The sequence below is a fragment of the Salvia miltiorrhiza genome, chromosome 7, assembly GCF_028751815.1.
Source record: "Salvia miltiorrhiza cultivar Shanhuang (shh) chromosome 7, IMPLAD_Smil_shh, whole genome shotgun sequence".
In the NCBI taxonomy this organism is placed as follows: Eukaryota; Viridiplantae; Streptophyta; class Magnoliopsida; order Lamiales; family Lamiaceae; genus Salvia; species Salvia miltiorrhiza.
The window spans coordinates 50,637,456-50,654,240 of NC_080393.1; the positions used below are offsets into that span (position 1 = coordinate 50,637,456).

Below are 16,785 nucleotides of genomic sequence, written 5' to 3' on the forward strand. Positions count from 1 at the left end.
AATCTCTCATTGCAGAAATATTTTTCTCATCTTACAAACATGGGAAAACCAAGGACCAAGACTTCATGCAACAAGAAAATGGTGCTAGCTGCTCTGATACACACAGGGCCATTCAACTGGGATGTAACTCATCTTCAAACTCTTGCCGAGGAGAAAGGCCAAGCTCATTTCCTCTCTCATTTGCATCCAGTGAATAGGGTGTCTTCCATCATGCGCAGCATTAAGAAGCCAACATGCTTCTGGAGGATCGAACTTGAAGGAACTCTCCCTCAGCTTCTTCCTCCTCCTTCTTCCAAGGCCAATCTGCTCAAACTCATTTTGAATCTTCTCATGATCATTTGGCAGCCCGAGAAACAGAGCTGGGTATCGGCTGATCCTCATAAGCATTCCCGCATAAGTCGTTTCCCCTTTTGATGATGCCAAAAAGGGGGAAAAAGGCAAAGAAAAAGCCTATATGAAAAGAGATTGAAGTTGGTGAAGCGGTAGGATCACCAGAAGACCAAGGAGGAAGACCATTCAAAAGACTTCGAGCCAATGGAGAGCAAGAGCGGCAGAGCGAGCACAGGAACAAGAAGATGGAGATGGAGATCAACACCAACTGCAGACTGATGGAGAGCAAGGGCGCAAACCTTAGTTTGTGTTTGTTCTTATGTTTTTAGCTTTTCTGTATCTGCCTTATGTAGTGTATGCTCTTTTGAAATTGATATCTAATCAATTCTCAAAGATTATATAAGAAAAGAATTGCTCCATCAACCTGATGACAACAACTCTTTGTCCAGGCTCTGATTTTAAAATCTCAGTTATTTGCTTGCATGTGTTCTGATGCCTGAATTTGAGTTGTGTGTTTGTTTGAGTTGTAATTTGTTCAGTTGCTTAAGTTGCCTTGACTACAGGTTATATGATTATAATGTTCAGGGTGAACTAACTTATCTCCCTTAGAAACCTGGTTCAGTCTCTTTACCTTATTAACCTTTGTGAGGTTTTGGCATCATCAAAAAGGGGGAAATTGTTGGGAAATAGAAGAAATATTCTATCACAGTTTTGATGATCCCAAAACCCTTAGTTTTCTTTTCCTAGACTAGCGTCTTTATCTGAACTCAACTGTTAGAGTTCAATCTTTTAGCTAGACTGAAGGTTAAAGGGAATAGAAGTTTTTCCATGACGAAGACCAAAGAAACTGAAGACTGAAGACTTAGAACATCAAAGCTAGACTGAAGATAGAACAACTAAAGGAAGACACTGGTGATACGAAGGACATCGTGAACTAGAGATGTTCAGTTAAACAGGATGACAATTTAACTAAAGACAACGACTGCTCAAGCGAAAGACAAAAGCTCTAACTGATTCTTCAGTTAAACTTAAGTCTCGCATGAAAATACGTGTAAACAACAGAGCTTCGACTTGAGTATATCAATCAATATTCTTCAATCAGACTGAAACGCTGGCACCCGCATTAAATGCTCCTGCAACAGCATTAAATGCACCTGATATGAAGATCGTCCTTTCCAGTACACCAACTTTCCTTTTTCTTGCTAAAAATTAGAAGCACCATGCTCCAAGGACAAAAAGAATTCAAATCTTCAACCAATCAGGAGCTAAGAAGATTGAAGCCTCAGCCCAAAGCACAGAATGTCTCACAACGGCTGAAATCCTGAAGACCATGTCTCCAACGGATATATTCGGGACTTCACCTATAAATAGAGCTCGATGAACGCCTTCAATCTTCACCGATTCAAAGACTTACGTTGAAGCTCTGTCAAAATCACAAGCCAGCCTTATCTTAGATAAAACTTTGAATCGAAGAAGAGAGCACTTAAACATTGTAAAATCAGTCTTACTGATTATCTAAACTCTTTTAGAAATCTAGGCAACTCCTGTTATATCCTAAGCCTGGAATTGATTACTTGAAAGCCTATTATCAGAAATCTTAGTTGGAAGATTTTCAACTGAGCGATAAGAGTGTTTGAGTAAAAAGGAGTTCAGACCAGTGCTCTAACTCCAGAGATCTTAGCCAAGCGCTGGAAAAGGTATTAGTGTGTCTTAGCGTGCTAAGAGTGAGCGAGAAATCCAACCCAGTGTGTTGGTACTGAAAATTTGATTTTCAGTTCAAGGTTTGGTGTGCACCCATAAGCATAAGCTAAGAGTGTTTGTCATATTGATCATCTGGCCGTGGACGTAGGAACTTGTTCCGAACCACGTAAAAATCCTTGTGTTCTTTATCTGCTTTCAGTTATTCCTTATGTGCGTTAAACTTGTTTACAACTAGACTTGCTTAACTAAAAAGTGTATAACTAAGGATTTTATAAAGTGACAACCTTCCTAAAGGCTATTTGGATTAAGTTTAAATTTCTGCTGCTGAGTTATCAGTCTAACTGACCAATCAACTAATAGTCAGGAAGATTTGTAACTCTATTCTATTTTACAAACTCTAGATCGAAGCCTTACGTGGATATCAGTTAAAGCTATGTGCTTGACTGAAATCAAAATACTGAAGTCACCTCAGTATCAGTCTACAACCATTTTCCAACTGAAGATTGGTTTGTTTGTTTTCCGCAAAAATAGCCTATAGGTGTATTTCCCCCATACACTTGTTCAGCAAACCCTCCGGGATCCTACATCTTGTTGTGTTAGGTCCGGAGGGTCTCAAATAGGTGTATGGGGGGGGGAAATACACCTATGGGCTATTTTTCTTAGTTAAAACGAAACTTTAAATACAAACTGACTCAACCTGTTTACTGAAAAGAGTTTTGTCAAAATATGGTTGACGACTGAACAACAACTAAACTAGAGAAAGAACTCTTACACTTGAGTTCGAACAGTTCTAGTCTATTACAAGTGAAACCTATTGATTTTGGTATCATCAAAACTAGGATTAGGATATTTCATTAAGTTCCCAACAATTTCCCCCTTTTTGATGATGCCAAAACCACACAATAGTTCTAAGCAAGAAAAAGACTGAACTCAAAGCACAAGTTATTAAAGCGGGGTGAATACTATTCCCCCTTAACAATAGAACCTAAAAATTGTACTCTGAAGGAAGAACACAACAGTTTAAAGAAACTGAACGAAGATAAAACTGAAAGACATTAATCAGAGCCTGGACAAAAAGTTAGTGTCTTCAGGTTGAGATCAAAGAGAAGTTCTTTTCATTTAAAATAACTGATGAGAAATCAGTTGAGGTACAGAGCAAAACATACATGGGAGTAAAAACAACAAAGAAAAACACATGGAAACCCATGGACTCCAGCAGTCTGCTTGTCTGCGCCTTGAACTTCTTTGATCTTCATCTTCATCTTCATGTTCCTAAGCTTGTTCCTTTCACACTTATTTTCCATTGACTTGAGGTCTTACTGGAACGTCATCCTTAAAACTTCTGGTGATCCTTTTGCTTTACCATCTTCAGTCTTTCGAGAAGATGCAGAGAACCAACTTTGAGAAGGTTTTTCTTTGACTTCTACTTTCCCCCTTTTTGGCAACATAAAAAAGAGAGCTGATGATGGAAGCTATGATCATATGGTACCCAACTCCTAGTCTCAGAAACTCGTGAGAGGATTTGAGAAGAGGATGAGTCCAGAGATGCAGAAGAGAAAGACGCCAGTGGGAAGGGAGATGAGAAGGGAGACGGAGAAGTGAAGGAGGCTGAGAGATGAATAAGGCTGCCTTAGAGGTGAAGGAGGCTGCCTTAGAGGGAGGATGAGAGGCTTATGAAGAAGAGAGTGGGGACCAGGTTGGAGAAAGATGGAGAGTACAGGAGAGGGGTGTGAGAAGGGGAAATCGAATCAGTGACAGTCGTGAGGACTAACACTGTCGATTTGCCGGCACGAGGTCTTTGAATAAAGGACCATGTGCGGATGGTGATGCCGGCAGACAACGAGAAAGAGCTCGTTGTTGTTGCATGCCATGGAGGTGAGCAAGATATGTGAAATAAGCTTGCATGCCATGGAGGTGAGCTCGTTGTTTCTGCAGTTGAGATCTTCAAAAACAACATCATTCTTCAGGGTTGATGAGGCCGATCCTAGCACAAAGATTGTTAAACCTATCTTCAGAAAGAGCTTTGGTCAGCAAGTCTGCTCTCTGAACTGCGGTCGAAATCCATTCAACAGAGACATTCTTCTTTTCCACGTGATCACGAATGAAGTGATGTCAGATTGCAATATGCTTGACTCTTGTGTGATGAACTGGATTCTGTGAGATTGCAATAGCACTGGAGCTGTCGCAATAAATTGGGACTTCTTTTTCTTCGATCCCATAGTCCTTCAATTGTTGGACTAGCCATAGGAGTTGTGAACAACAGCTTCCCGCAGCAACATATTCAGCTTCAGTTGTGGAAGTGGCGATTGAAGTCTGTTTGTTTGAAAACCAAGAGATAAGTTTGTTGCCTAGGAATTGACAAGTTCCTGAAGTTGATTTGCGATCAACTTTGCATCCTGCAAAATCAGAGTCTGAGTATCCGGAGAGCTTGAAGTCGTCGTCAGCTGGATACCACAATCTTAAGTTGGGTGTGCCTTTGAGATATCGCAAAATTCATTTTGCTGCATCCATATGAGCTTCCTTTGGATCTGACTGATATCTTGCACAAACCCCGACTGCATAAGCGATATCTGGTCTGCTAGCAGTTAAATACAGTAATGACCCAATGATTTCTCTGTATTTGGTTGAAGATACAGATTTTTCTTCCAATCCTAGATCTACCTTCCAGTTTGTGTTCATTGGAATCTTGACTGATTTAATGTGCTGAATACCGAACTTGGCGATCAGTTCCTTGGCATACTTTGATTGATTAATCAGTATTCCTTCGTTGGTCTGCTTGACATGTAATCCAAGAAAGAAATTCATTTATCCCATCATGGACATCTGAAACTTCTTAGTCATAATATAAGCAAACTTCTTACACATCCGTTCAGATTTGGATCCGAAGATTATGTCATCGACATAAATTTGAACAAGTAGGAGATCTTCTCCTTCTTTCAGAGTGAACAGGGTTCTGTCAACAGATCATTTCTTGAATCCTTGTTCTACTAGATACTCAGAAAGAGTATCATACCATGCTCTTGGAGCATGTTTCAATCCATAGAGCGCTTTCTTCAGCTTGTACACCTTTTTCTGGTCCAGCAACCTCAAAACCCGGAGGTTGTTCCACATAGACTTCATCGATGAGCACTCCATTGAGAAATGCGTACTTCACATCCATTTGGTGTACTTTGAATCCTTTGTGAGCGGCAAAGACTAAGAAGAGCCTGACTGCTTCCAGTCTTGCAACATGTGCAAATGTTTCATCGTAGTCGATTCCTTCTTCTTGACTGTACCGTTTGGCTACCAGCCTTGCTTTGTTTCTCACCACGTGACCTTCTTCGTCTTTCTTATTTTTGAAAATCCATTTCAAACCAATCACTTTTGCATCGTATGGTCGATCCACCAGTTCCCAAACTGAATTTCGATTGAATTCATTGAGTTCTTCTTGCATTGCGATGACCCACTGAGTAGACTTTAGAGCTTCTTCAATGTCTTCGGGCTCTGTACATGATAAGAAACAGCTGAAGTTCTTATCTTCATTGATGCAGTTTTGGTTTATGTCGTAGATGAGGTTGCACATTGATCTTTGAGTCTTTACACCGTCTGATGGTTCTCCGATGATGTTCTCCTTTGAGTGGAGCTCAAACCATCTTCGATACTTCTTGATTTCTTCTGGCGATGAAGGAGGTTCTTCAGTCAGGATGGTTCTGAGTCCTTCAAAAGTTTCTCGAGCAGGAGACTGTTGAACTGGTGTTGCAGCAGCAGGTTCAACTTGTTATTCGGCTGTCGGAGTTCCCCCTTGACTGATGCTATCTGTGGTAACTCCAGTCGGATCTTCAGACCTTTGACTGATCTTCTGATACTGAAGCTTTTCAGTACCTCTTCTTTTCCTGGTCCCCACACCAAAACTGTAGAGGGTTCGGTGCTTTTCATTTCAGTTCTGGAAACTTCAGTGTTCTCAGCACTTCTTTCAATTTCCTGTATCCTGAAATCATCAGTATACTCGTCAAAAATAACATGTGGTGTTTCTTCCACACAAAGAGTTTGAGAGTTAAACACTTGATAGGCTTTGCTGGATAGTTCAGTTCCAGAGTATCCAAGAAAAATTCCTGGATCATCCTTGCTATCAAATGTGTTTAACTTCCTTTTGTCATTGACAAACATGGTTTTCCTACCTCAATTTCACATGATTTGTTGTCATTTCCCTTCATGTTTTGCTTGTGAATGCTTGTTTGTGCCCAAATATTTAGTTTTATGAAGATTTGATGTCTTGGTGTAGTTTTGGAGTAATTTCAGGAAAAATCAAGGATTAATTGGAGGATTTTGAAGATATGAGATTGAATTACGTCTCGAGAGGAATCCGTGAGCGCAAACGGCGACCAAATCCGATTCCGGACGAGGGAGAACGGAGCAAAAAGAGCGGACTGCGCAAAACGCCCAGTACCCCGCGGTCACCACCCGCGGCCGCGGGGTAGGACCGCGGGTCCCCTGATCCTTCCCCACGTTTGTAGGCCGCGGACGCAGGCCGTGACCGCGGGAAAAGGGCGGGGCTTCCCCCAAGTGGGCCCAGACGTGATTTTGAGCTCTAAAACCCCATTTTCCCCCCATTCCTCATATCATTCATCATTCCCACACATTTTCATCTTCCCCAACACTCCAATTCCAAACCCTAGCCTCCATTCTCCACCATTTTTCTCTCTTCCACACACAAGAACAACACCAAAATCAAAGAAAGAAGGGGAAGACTTGGAAAGGAGCTCATCAAGACTACATGATTGAAGATCAAGATTATAGGATTTGTCTATGAATCTCTATCTCTCTATATCTTTATTTATGTTTTCTTATGACTTGGGATTTATTTTTATTATGAATATGCTTGGCTAAAATCCCTTATCTTAGGGATTAGATTAGATGGATTTGTAATGGATTGATTTCTTTGTTTAATATATATCTTGATTGTGCTTATTGTTATCTTTTCAAGTCCTAGATTTATCTCTTGTATGATTGGTTGGCCACCTTTTGTGCATTTCTAATTTGTGATTTGAATCGGGAGAGGATAATTACAATAGATTAGGAGTTTGATACATATCATCTCAATAAACCGGGAGGTTGAGAGTTGGGTGAGGGCTTATTGATCTTTTGAGCTATTGGGAGTTATAGGTTAGAAATTGACCGGGGACGACAATTATGACCCGTAATCTACTGTTTTAGTCGTCCGGGAGGGGGCTAAAATTAATGGGGAGATCGCCCTAGATAAGTAGGCCATATCAAGATTTATATTGCTTTAGATTGAAGTTCATTACGATCCATCGAAATCTAGTCCCTAGGTTAACTTTCCTTCGAGTCATTCCCCAATTTATTAACTAAGTTTGTATTATTGTTATTTAGTTTGTTTGCTTTAATTTAACTTTGATTTAACCTTCAATATCTCTTCAACTTTGGTTGTCTAAATAGATTGAAAACAACTTATTAATAATATTTAGAAGTTTAAATTCACCAATCCTTGTGGAATACGACCTTGCTTCCCTTATATTACAACTACACCATATACTTGCGGCGTGGTGAAAATAAAAGCGAACAAGTTTTTGATTCGGCTAGCATTGTCCTTGCTGCTTCCTTCAAAGACCTGTTTCTTTTTTCTGCTACTCCGTTTTGCTGAGGAGTTCTTGCTGCAGAAGTTTGATGACTGATTCCTCGTTCTTCGCAGTAGTCACGAATGACGGCATTGAGGAATTCAGTCCCTCGATCTGATCTGATGCTGATGATGTTGACTTTCTTTTCAACGCTTAGTCTTCTCAGCAGCTTTGGAAATTCCAGCAGTGTCTCCCTCTTGTTGTAGAGAAATATGACCCAAGTATATCGAGAATAGTCATCCACGACAACTAAGGTATATTTCCTACCGTTGAAACTTCTGGGAGAGATTGGGCCAAACAGATCCATGTGAAGTAGTTGGAGAATTCTTCCAGAGAGGTGTCCTGTTTTTTACTTGAATGACGTTCTAGTTTGCTTTCCTCTTTGACATGCTTCACATTCTTGCTTCTTTTGGAACACAATAGAAGGTAAGCCCTCTACTAGTTGATGCTTAGCAAGTTTGTTGATCGTCTTGAAGTTGAGGTGGTTGAGTCTTCTGTGCCATAGCCAGTTGAGCTTTGAGCTGCTTTTGCTTATGAGACAGGTTTCATGAGGGCTATTTTCCCATGATACGACGTAGAGACTTCCTTGTCTGATCCCTCTCAGAACCACCTTCTTCTGACTATTTCTTATAGTGAATACATCTTTCTTGATCTTCACTGCGAATCTGCTGTCACAAAATTGACTCACAGACAACAAATTATGTTTTAGTCCAGAAACATAGCTAACATTACTGATACTGGCGTTACCCATGTCGAGTACACCATAGCCTTTTGTTTCGTCGATTGAGTTGTCTCTGAATGCAACTTTTGATCCAGCTTTCTCAAAATATTGTGTGAGATATTATTTGTAGCCCGTCATGTGCTTCGAGCAGCCGCTATCCAGGTACCATGTTTTGATTGAGGCTTTAACTTCTTCCTTCTTTTTGTGTTTCCTATTTTTGCCCTGCAAGGAATAGTTAATTTAGGTACCCAATCAATGTTTGGGTCCTTCATTGTTAGCTCGTGTTCCTTTTGGAACCCATATCTATTTCAGAATTGGTCTTGGTGTTGATCTTTTCCGCTTGGCTGGTTGTCTGACTGAAGTGGTTGGTGCTTCAGTTGGCACATGAGCTTTCTTCTGTTGAGCTTTCCTTTTAGGAGCCTCGCTTTTGTAGAAGCTTTGTCTGGTGCAGTATTGAGGTCTCCTTTGCTCCAATGAGGGTCTCCTTTGAGATGTGTGAGTTATCCTCGACTGATGGAGTCTTGACTGATGTTGTGGCATATGAGTCTTATGATGTCCAGTTGCACACTGTTGTGGATGACCTTTAGCTCGTCTGGACTTATCATAGCTTTGTCTCCATGGTTGTTGTTCTCTTCGGAACTGAACTGATTTCAGTTTCTGATTGTTTCTGTTGTTCTTCCCCCTGGATTGGTGAGGAAGACTCTGTTTCAGTGCCGATGTTTCTTCCCCATATTTTGACTGAAATCTGCTTTCTAGTCTTCTTAGAAGGATGAACATTTATTCTTTCCATCAGTTTACGCTTATGAATTTCTTCCAAATCATGATCCCTAGACTCTTCTGAAGTGTTGTCTTCATAAGTGTCAGTTACTTCTTTGATCATGATATTCTTTCCTTTATCGGCAGGAACCACCTTTCCTCCGATGCTTTCCACAAGTGCTTTTGAAGGAAAGTTAGTCATCATAGGAGATTTAATCATACAGTCTTTGACTGTTTTCTCCAATTTGTGATTGAGCCTCTTGATTTCATGAGATGCTCTGTCACATTCTGATGTAGAAATTCTGAGTTTTTCTTCCAGTCGACTGTTCTCCATGATCAGTCCATCAAGACAGGTTTCATCTGGAAAGTAGATGATCGTTTGATTCTTGATTCGTTCTTCATTGATCTCCTTTTCCATTTTCTGATTCTGCATGAGAAGATCTTCAAACATTTTCCTTAACTGACAGTGATCAGTCATGAGCTAATCGTACTCTTCAGTTTCATCGACTGTGCTATCTCCAAATTCTGAGTAGTCTCCTGTAAACAACAAGGAGTTATCAGTATAAGAAGTTTTTGAGTAAGAGTTTACCTCTGGCCCATTCATTCCGTTGTCGTAGCTGTTGTCGGCCACGCTTTCGGTGTCGTTGGCCATGAGGGCTTGGCTCTCATCATCTGAGCTGGTGGAGTTGAAGGCAGATGATTCTGATGCATATTTTGAAGATCATGCATCGTCAGCAACCATCGCTTTCTTCTTTGCATATTTGCGTTCTTTCCTAGCTTTCATCTCTTTGCGCTCAGACTGTGACAATTCAGGGCATTCAGATCGATAGTGCCCTTTCTTTTTGCACCCATAGCATTCCACATCTTTTAGATCAATAGCGGATGACTTCCTTTCTGCGCTTCTGTCAATGGAATATCTGGACTTGATTTCTCTTTCTTTTCCTTTGTAGTGCTGCTTGTGGAACTTCCTGTACTTGCAGAATTTGGATTCCATCTTGTTGAATCATTCAGTCAATGGAGCATATTGACTGAAGAAGTCTTATGGTTTGAGTTCCCCTGGTTCTTTTGACTGCTTCTTGTTTTCTTTTGCTGAAACTTTCAGCGCCGCTCCTTTTGAGGCTGATGGAGCATCTTCGTCTGATCCTCCAGCTTTCTTTATTTCAAGGTTTCTCTGGATGTCGAACTCATTCGCCACGAGATCATAGATAAGCTTGTTCGTTGGGAGCTGATTGAATCCTGGCTTGTTCTGATGAGCACCTGCGTAGATCTGCCAATCTCCTCGCAAAAGTGCTCGTAGAATCTTTAGGTTGATCTCTCGTTGAGTGTACTTGTCCTTCGAGATGGATTGAACTTCGTTCAGGATCTGGTTGAATCTGAGTTCCATCTCGTCAACTGATTCATTTTTTAGCATGAGGAATGAGTCAAATTTTTGACAAGCTATTGATAACTTGTTCTCATTTATCTCCTCTGATCCGATGCACATTCCTTCAAGAATGTCCCACATCTCCTTTGCAGTTCTGCACTTGATGATCTTGGTGACGTGCTTATCTGGAATTGTGCCGGAGATGATGCTTTTGGCGAGGTTGTCGAGCTCATCTTGCTTCCTTTCTTCTGTGGTGAAGTCAGCCTTTGATTTGATCTGGACTTCATCAAAAGGATCTCTAGATGTGTCTAGAGGAACCCTTTTGATCACCTCCGTGATGATGATGGGTCCTTTGGTGATGACTTCCCATATTCGGTAATGTTGGGCGGTGAGGAAGCTTTCAAGGCGAAACTTCCATATGTCGTATTTTTCAATACTAAACATAGGTAGTGAGGATACTCTGCTGTGTTTAGTTTCCATAGAAAAGGAAAACAGAAAACAACAGATAAGAAAAGCAATAAGCACTTTTTGAAAAAGAAAAGTTTTCGAGACCTTTAAAGAGAATGATCTAGTTCTGTAGAACCTGATCAAAGCAAAATTGTTCTTCCGAACAACCTGCTCTGATACCAATTGTTAGGTCCGGAGGGTCTCGAATAGGTGTATGGGGGGGAGGAAATACACCTATGGGCTATTTTTCTCAGTAAAAATGAAACTTCAAATACAAACTGACTCATCCTGTTTGCTGAAAAGAGTTTTGTCAAAACAGGGTTGACGACTGATACTAAATACTCTTCAGTAAGGAGTTATCAGTTAAGTCAAAGACTTTAACTGATACACGTAAGGCTTCAGTCGAGTTTGATAAACAGAGATATGTTATGAATCTCACTGACTATCAGAAGATAGATCAGTTAGACTGATAACACACGCAGCGGAAAACTTTTGTTTCGAAATAGCCTGTGATATTAAACACGTTGTCAGCAGTTAAGTTTCTCTTTACAATTAATCGGTTTTCAGTTTATGAAGGTAAGAGCACAAGTAAGAAGGTAAGTACTGAAAGTTGTAAATAACACAGAGATTTTTACGTGGTTCGGAAAACATTTCCTACATCCACGGTCGGTTGATCAGACCAACAACTTCACTGGGCAAGTGCTTACGGGTGCACTGCAAACCGATGCGTGTGCTTACGGGTGCACAACAAACCTGAACGTGTGATTGCGGGTGCACACAAACCGAGATAACTGAAGATCCTATCTTCAGTACCAACGCACTGAGTTGGATTTCTCATTCCTAGCGCACATTGGGCACTAAGATCTCACGGAGACAGAACACTGGTCTGAACTCCTTTTCGACACAAACACTCAATTTGATTCGTTGAAGAGAGGTTTGAAAACTTGTCAACTAAACCACAAAGAACAAGTTCTTTGCAGTCAGTTTTACCTAGGCTTTGGATATACAATATTTGCTTAAGTTCTAAGAGAATGTATGTAATCAGTAGTGACTGATTTTTGGCTTTGTGATTCTCTTCTTTGATTCAACCTTCGGAGAGGCTTGGTTTTGCTGAGTAACGAATTCGGCAGTATTTCAGCTTATGTTGTTGAATCGGTGTAGATTGAAGTGATCCTCGAGCGCAATTTATTGGAGACGTCTTGAATAGATCCATTGGCGGAGATGGTCTTCAAGATTTCTTCCGTTAGAGAGTAATTTGAACTTGGCTTGAGGCTTCAATCTTCGAGGTTCCTTGTTTGGTGAGAACTGCTACTTTGAAGAGCAGGTGATGCGACATCTCTAAAAAGGTGATCACCAAAAAGGAATGGCATCTGCAGAGAAAGGATGATCCTGAAATTTCTGCATTTAATGCGGCTGTACTTCTGGAGTGCGTGGCTTCCTTTGAACGTTGGAGGTTCAGTCCGAGAAAGAATGTTTAACTGATACTTGACTTTAGTTACAGTCCGCTGAATCCACGTGGCGCGCATTAAGTAATCAGTCGAAACTGATCCTTCGACTGATAAGTCAAATATTAGTATTTGACTTCGTCTTAATCGTTACATCAGTCGGCATCTTCAGTCTTCAGTCTTCAGAACATCAACTAAACTAGAGGAAGAACTCTAACACTTGAGTTCGAACAGTTCTATTCTATTACAAGTGAAACCTATTGATTTTGGTATCATCAAATCTAGGATTAGGATATTTTATTAAGTTCTCAACATGTTGTTTTGCTATTGAAAAGCCCAACATCAACAGTTACATGCATTTTGAATCGTGTCGATGGCCAATCTCCGTTCGATTCTTAGCCATCAAAATATGCATCGGCTACTTGTTCCACTTTAATTAAATAGGGTGCATTTATTTTGATGGAATTTTTTTTTTCGGACATGTGAAATATTTTCTCGGGCAGCTCATGTTCACTCATTTTCTCACCGATATTGGATAATATTTCCGTAGGTTAAGGATGTGAAAATATTTTTCAATATTTTCTCATCTTTCCATCTCTAGTAAATATATGATAAAAAAAAAGAGAAAATATAATATTTTCTCATCTGTTCTTATTTATCATTTTCTATATTTTACAACTAAAGTAACCGCACTCTTAGTAAAAACACTCCCTCCAACTTCAAATCTGATAAAATATGTCATGGTGTAAAAATTGGTCGATAGTAAGAGCATCTCCAATGCTTGTGTCTTAAGCTGTGTCTTAGGTGGTGGTCCCCACCTAAGTCACAGCCCTCCACAGCCTTTGTGTCTTAGGCTGTGTCTTAGATCTTCATTTCCACAAAATCCCCAATTCTACACTTTAATTTTAAAATTCCAAATTTTCATTAAAAATTAAAATTCAACATTACAATAATTAAAATAAAATTAAAGACTTAATTAAAATACGATAATAAAATAAAAATTACAATAATTTCTTTTGGCTCAATCGGACCAAAACGAGACCAAATGTGCTCCTTCAAATCTAAATTGAGACGAGCATGCATCTCCGCGTCTTTCAAGGATGCTTGTCGTGCCACAAATGCGCAAAATTCTGACGGAGCACCGGCACGAGGACAAGATGCAGCGGCGCTACTCGAAGCTTCGTCGGTGACCACTTCTTCCCATTCCATTGCGTGCTCGCCTTCGTCTTCAATGATCATGTTGTGCAAAATGATGCACGTGAACATGATGTCGCTCATCTCCTCGTGCCAAAGACGCGATGGTCATTTGACGATTGCCCAACGAGCTTGAAGCACGCCGAAAACTCGTTCGATATCCTTGCGAGCTGCCTCATGCATCACTTTGAACCTCTTACTCTTCGCGTCCGTCGGATGTGTAGGACTCTTCTCGAAAACATGCCAATTGGGGTAGATGCCGTCAGTCAAGTAGTACCCGCTCGTGTAGTAGGAGTTGTACTTGATATGTGATCGGCACAGCCCTTCCTTGTAGGCGATCGTTGAACAACGTCGAAGAGTTGAGCACGTTGATGTCGTTTTTCGAACCAGGAGTCCCAAAAAAGGTATGTCAGATCCATAGATCTTGAGATGCGACAGCTTCGAGGATGATGGTCGGTTCCCCCTGATCGCCTCGAGTGTATACGCCTTGCCATGCCGTTGGACAATTCTTCCACGCCCAATGCATGCAATCGAGGCTCCCTAGCATTCCCGGGAAGTCGTGCTTCTCCTCGTGTAGTGCTAGAAGTCTTTGGCAGTTGGCGGAAGTCGGCCTCCTCAAGTATTCCGCGCCGAAGAGTTGGTTGATGACTCGACAGAATCTGCGCAAGCACTCCAACGACGTGGACTCGGCAATCCGTAGATACTCATCGTAATGGTTAGCTGCCCCACCAGTTGCTAGCATACGAAAATCAATCGTGCAGTTCTGCAACGGTGTGAAGCCGGATCTGCCAAGTGCATCCGTGCGTTGTTGGAAGTATGGATCGAACTGCACGGCGTCGACGATGTGCAAAAACAATGGACGACACATACGAAATCGGCGCCGGAAAATGGAGTCGGATAGACCGGATTTTCTCCGTGTGCAAACATTGTGCACCGCGTCGATCCGGGACACAAACCTTGCGCTGGAGATGCTTTTTAAGTATGTGATTATATTCCTTTCGGCGGTGGAATTTGAACCAAAATCTTGGGAGATAAATTTTGGTTTGCACAAAAGTCGTGGGTGTAAGAAATGGTCCTTCAAATGTCTGTTTTCGTTTCCTTAATTTCTTCTCTAAATCGACATGAGTCTTACTTTCTTCGGTTAATCAGAACCCCAAATTATTTTTCCGATTTCATCATATATGTGTCTCTTTCATCCCTTTAATGATTATTTTGACTTACTGAATCCTTAGTACATTATCCCTTTCTTATTGGTCCCTTCATGAAAATTAATTATAACTACTCAAACTTTATAATAACATATTTCTGTCAACAAAAAGAGAAAGAAACGATACAAAATTAAACACGTAAATTAATTGTTGATCGGAACTTAAGAACATATATATGGATCATCTGAACACGTACATATACAAAAAATTAATAACATCTCGATATCATCAATTACACACTTAACAACACACTGAAAAATTTATATATTGTTGATTTAATTCTCCGAGTCCTGAGTTCCTAAATAACAGAAATCTCACTTTTGGATTAATAATTTTGAATCTCGAAATCAAACTTGGTTTTTTTTTTTTTTTTTTTGAGAGGTAAAATTCAGCATGCATCATTGGACGTATGTTTCTCCAACAATCCAAGTTGTGCATGCATAATATCTCTCATTCATTTTCAATATTTTGCCATATATAAGCCTCATTGGCATTGACAATATACCAATATTGGTCGATTTTTAATTTTTCAATTTTAAAATATATAGTACAAAAATTCATAAACTTAACAACTGTTATAATTTTACCACAATTGAGATTTTCACAAAAATTAAAGTTTTCATAAACTTAACAACTGTTATAATTTTACCACAATTGAGATTTTCACAAAAATTAAAGTTGACGTTACAACTTAGTGGCATAAATTTTCATGATCAACACAACGTTGTTTTGAATGGATTTATGCCACCATATTGCCACGTCGACTTTATTTTGAACGAAAATCTTAATCATCATAAATTTATAACAATTTAAAAATAGTGCAAAACCAAAAATCCACGAAGGTTAGTCTAATTTAACCAATAATCCTATATATAAACTAAAACTGCTAAAAGTGGTTCCACAAGCTATCGCCGCCGAAAATCTCCGGCCACTCATTCGGCGGCGGCGATGCCATCCTCGGCGGGCTAACCAGCATTCCCTCCGCCATATCCACCAGCAGGTTAGGCATGTGAAATAACTCCTCCTCATCCACATACTGATCATGCCCGCCGCCGCCGCTCCTCACCATTTCCACATTAGCCGCCGTCTCATCGCTCCTCCGCCGCTCATCATCCGGCCGCATGAGCTCGGCCGCAGCAGCGGCAGCTCGGCGAATATCCTGCGCCGAAGACGAATACGGGACCGGAAACGAGGCGGCATGATCCGGGAAGTTCAATGCGGCTCCCCCGCCTTTGAGGGCGAGTGCCGCGACGTCGTAGGCGGCTGCGGCCATCTCCGGCGAGGGATAGGTGCCGAGCCACACACGCCTAGTCTTTCTTGGCTCACGAATCTCCGACACCCATTTGCCGCTGCGGCTCCTTATCCCGCGGTATATTGGGTGTTTTCCCGAGGAGGAGGAGGCGGCGGAGCACGTTTTCGTGGCTTTCTCAGCCCTCTTCGGAGACGGAGCTAGCGGCGGCAGTGGAGTTGGTGAAGAAGGGTGGCGTTGTTGACTATGACGTGGAGAGTCAGCCATAGATACAAACATGAGGTGTATATAATAATAATAATAATAATAATAATAATAATAACTGAATTAGGATATTGTGATGTTTGAAACTATAATTGTTGGAAGGGTTGATATATGGAAGAAATGATAAAAGAGGTGGTGGTATATATGTATATAGTGAACCGTGGGAAATTCGTGGGGTTATTGGACATATACAGACAAGCATAAAACACGTATTGTAGCATGAAAAAGCAAGCTAATTATTAGCTGTTCTTTAAAGATGTCAATACATCTCGTTTTCAACTTATATTTGTTTTATCAAAAAAAGAAATAAGAAGAAGTTAAATTTGTGAAAATATTTATGGTGTAATTATACGTATGATGAATAGTTTGTTGGGAACTGGCCGCTACCATGGAGTCAATAAGTGAGTCCGAATATATGGTTGCTTATCAAAGAGTTTGATTTTTATTTTTTCATTCTCATAGAATCAGGGACGGAGCCAGGAATTTAGTTCG

The 16,785-nt window shown here is 40.6% G+C and overlaps 1 protein-coding gene across 1 annotated transcript; it reads right to left on the bottom strand.

The window, feature by feature from the left end:
• Window positions 1–15,603: 15,603 nt before the first annotated feature.
• On the bottom strand, window positions 15,604–16,401 carry LOC130994666 (ethylene-responsive transcription factor ERF027-like). Its single transcript, XM_057919738.1, has one exon. It carries the CDS (start codon window positions 16,306–16,308, stop codon window positions 15,667–15,669), a length of 642 nt encoding a protein of 213 aa, XP_057775721.1. The 5' UTR covers window positions 16,309–16,401; the 3' UTR covers window positions 15,604–15,666.
• Between the last annotated feature and the right edge of the window lie 384 nt (window positions 16,402–16,785).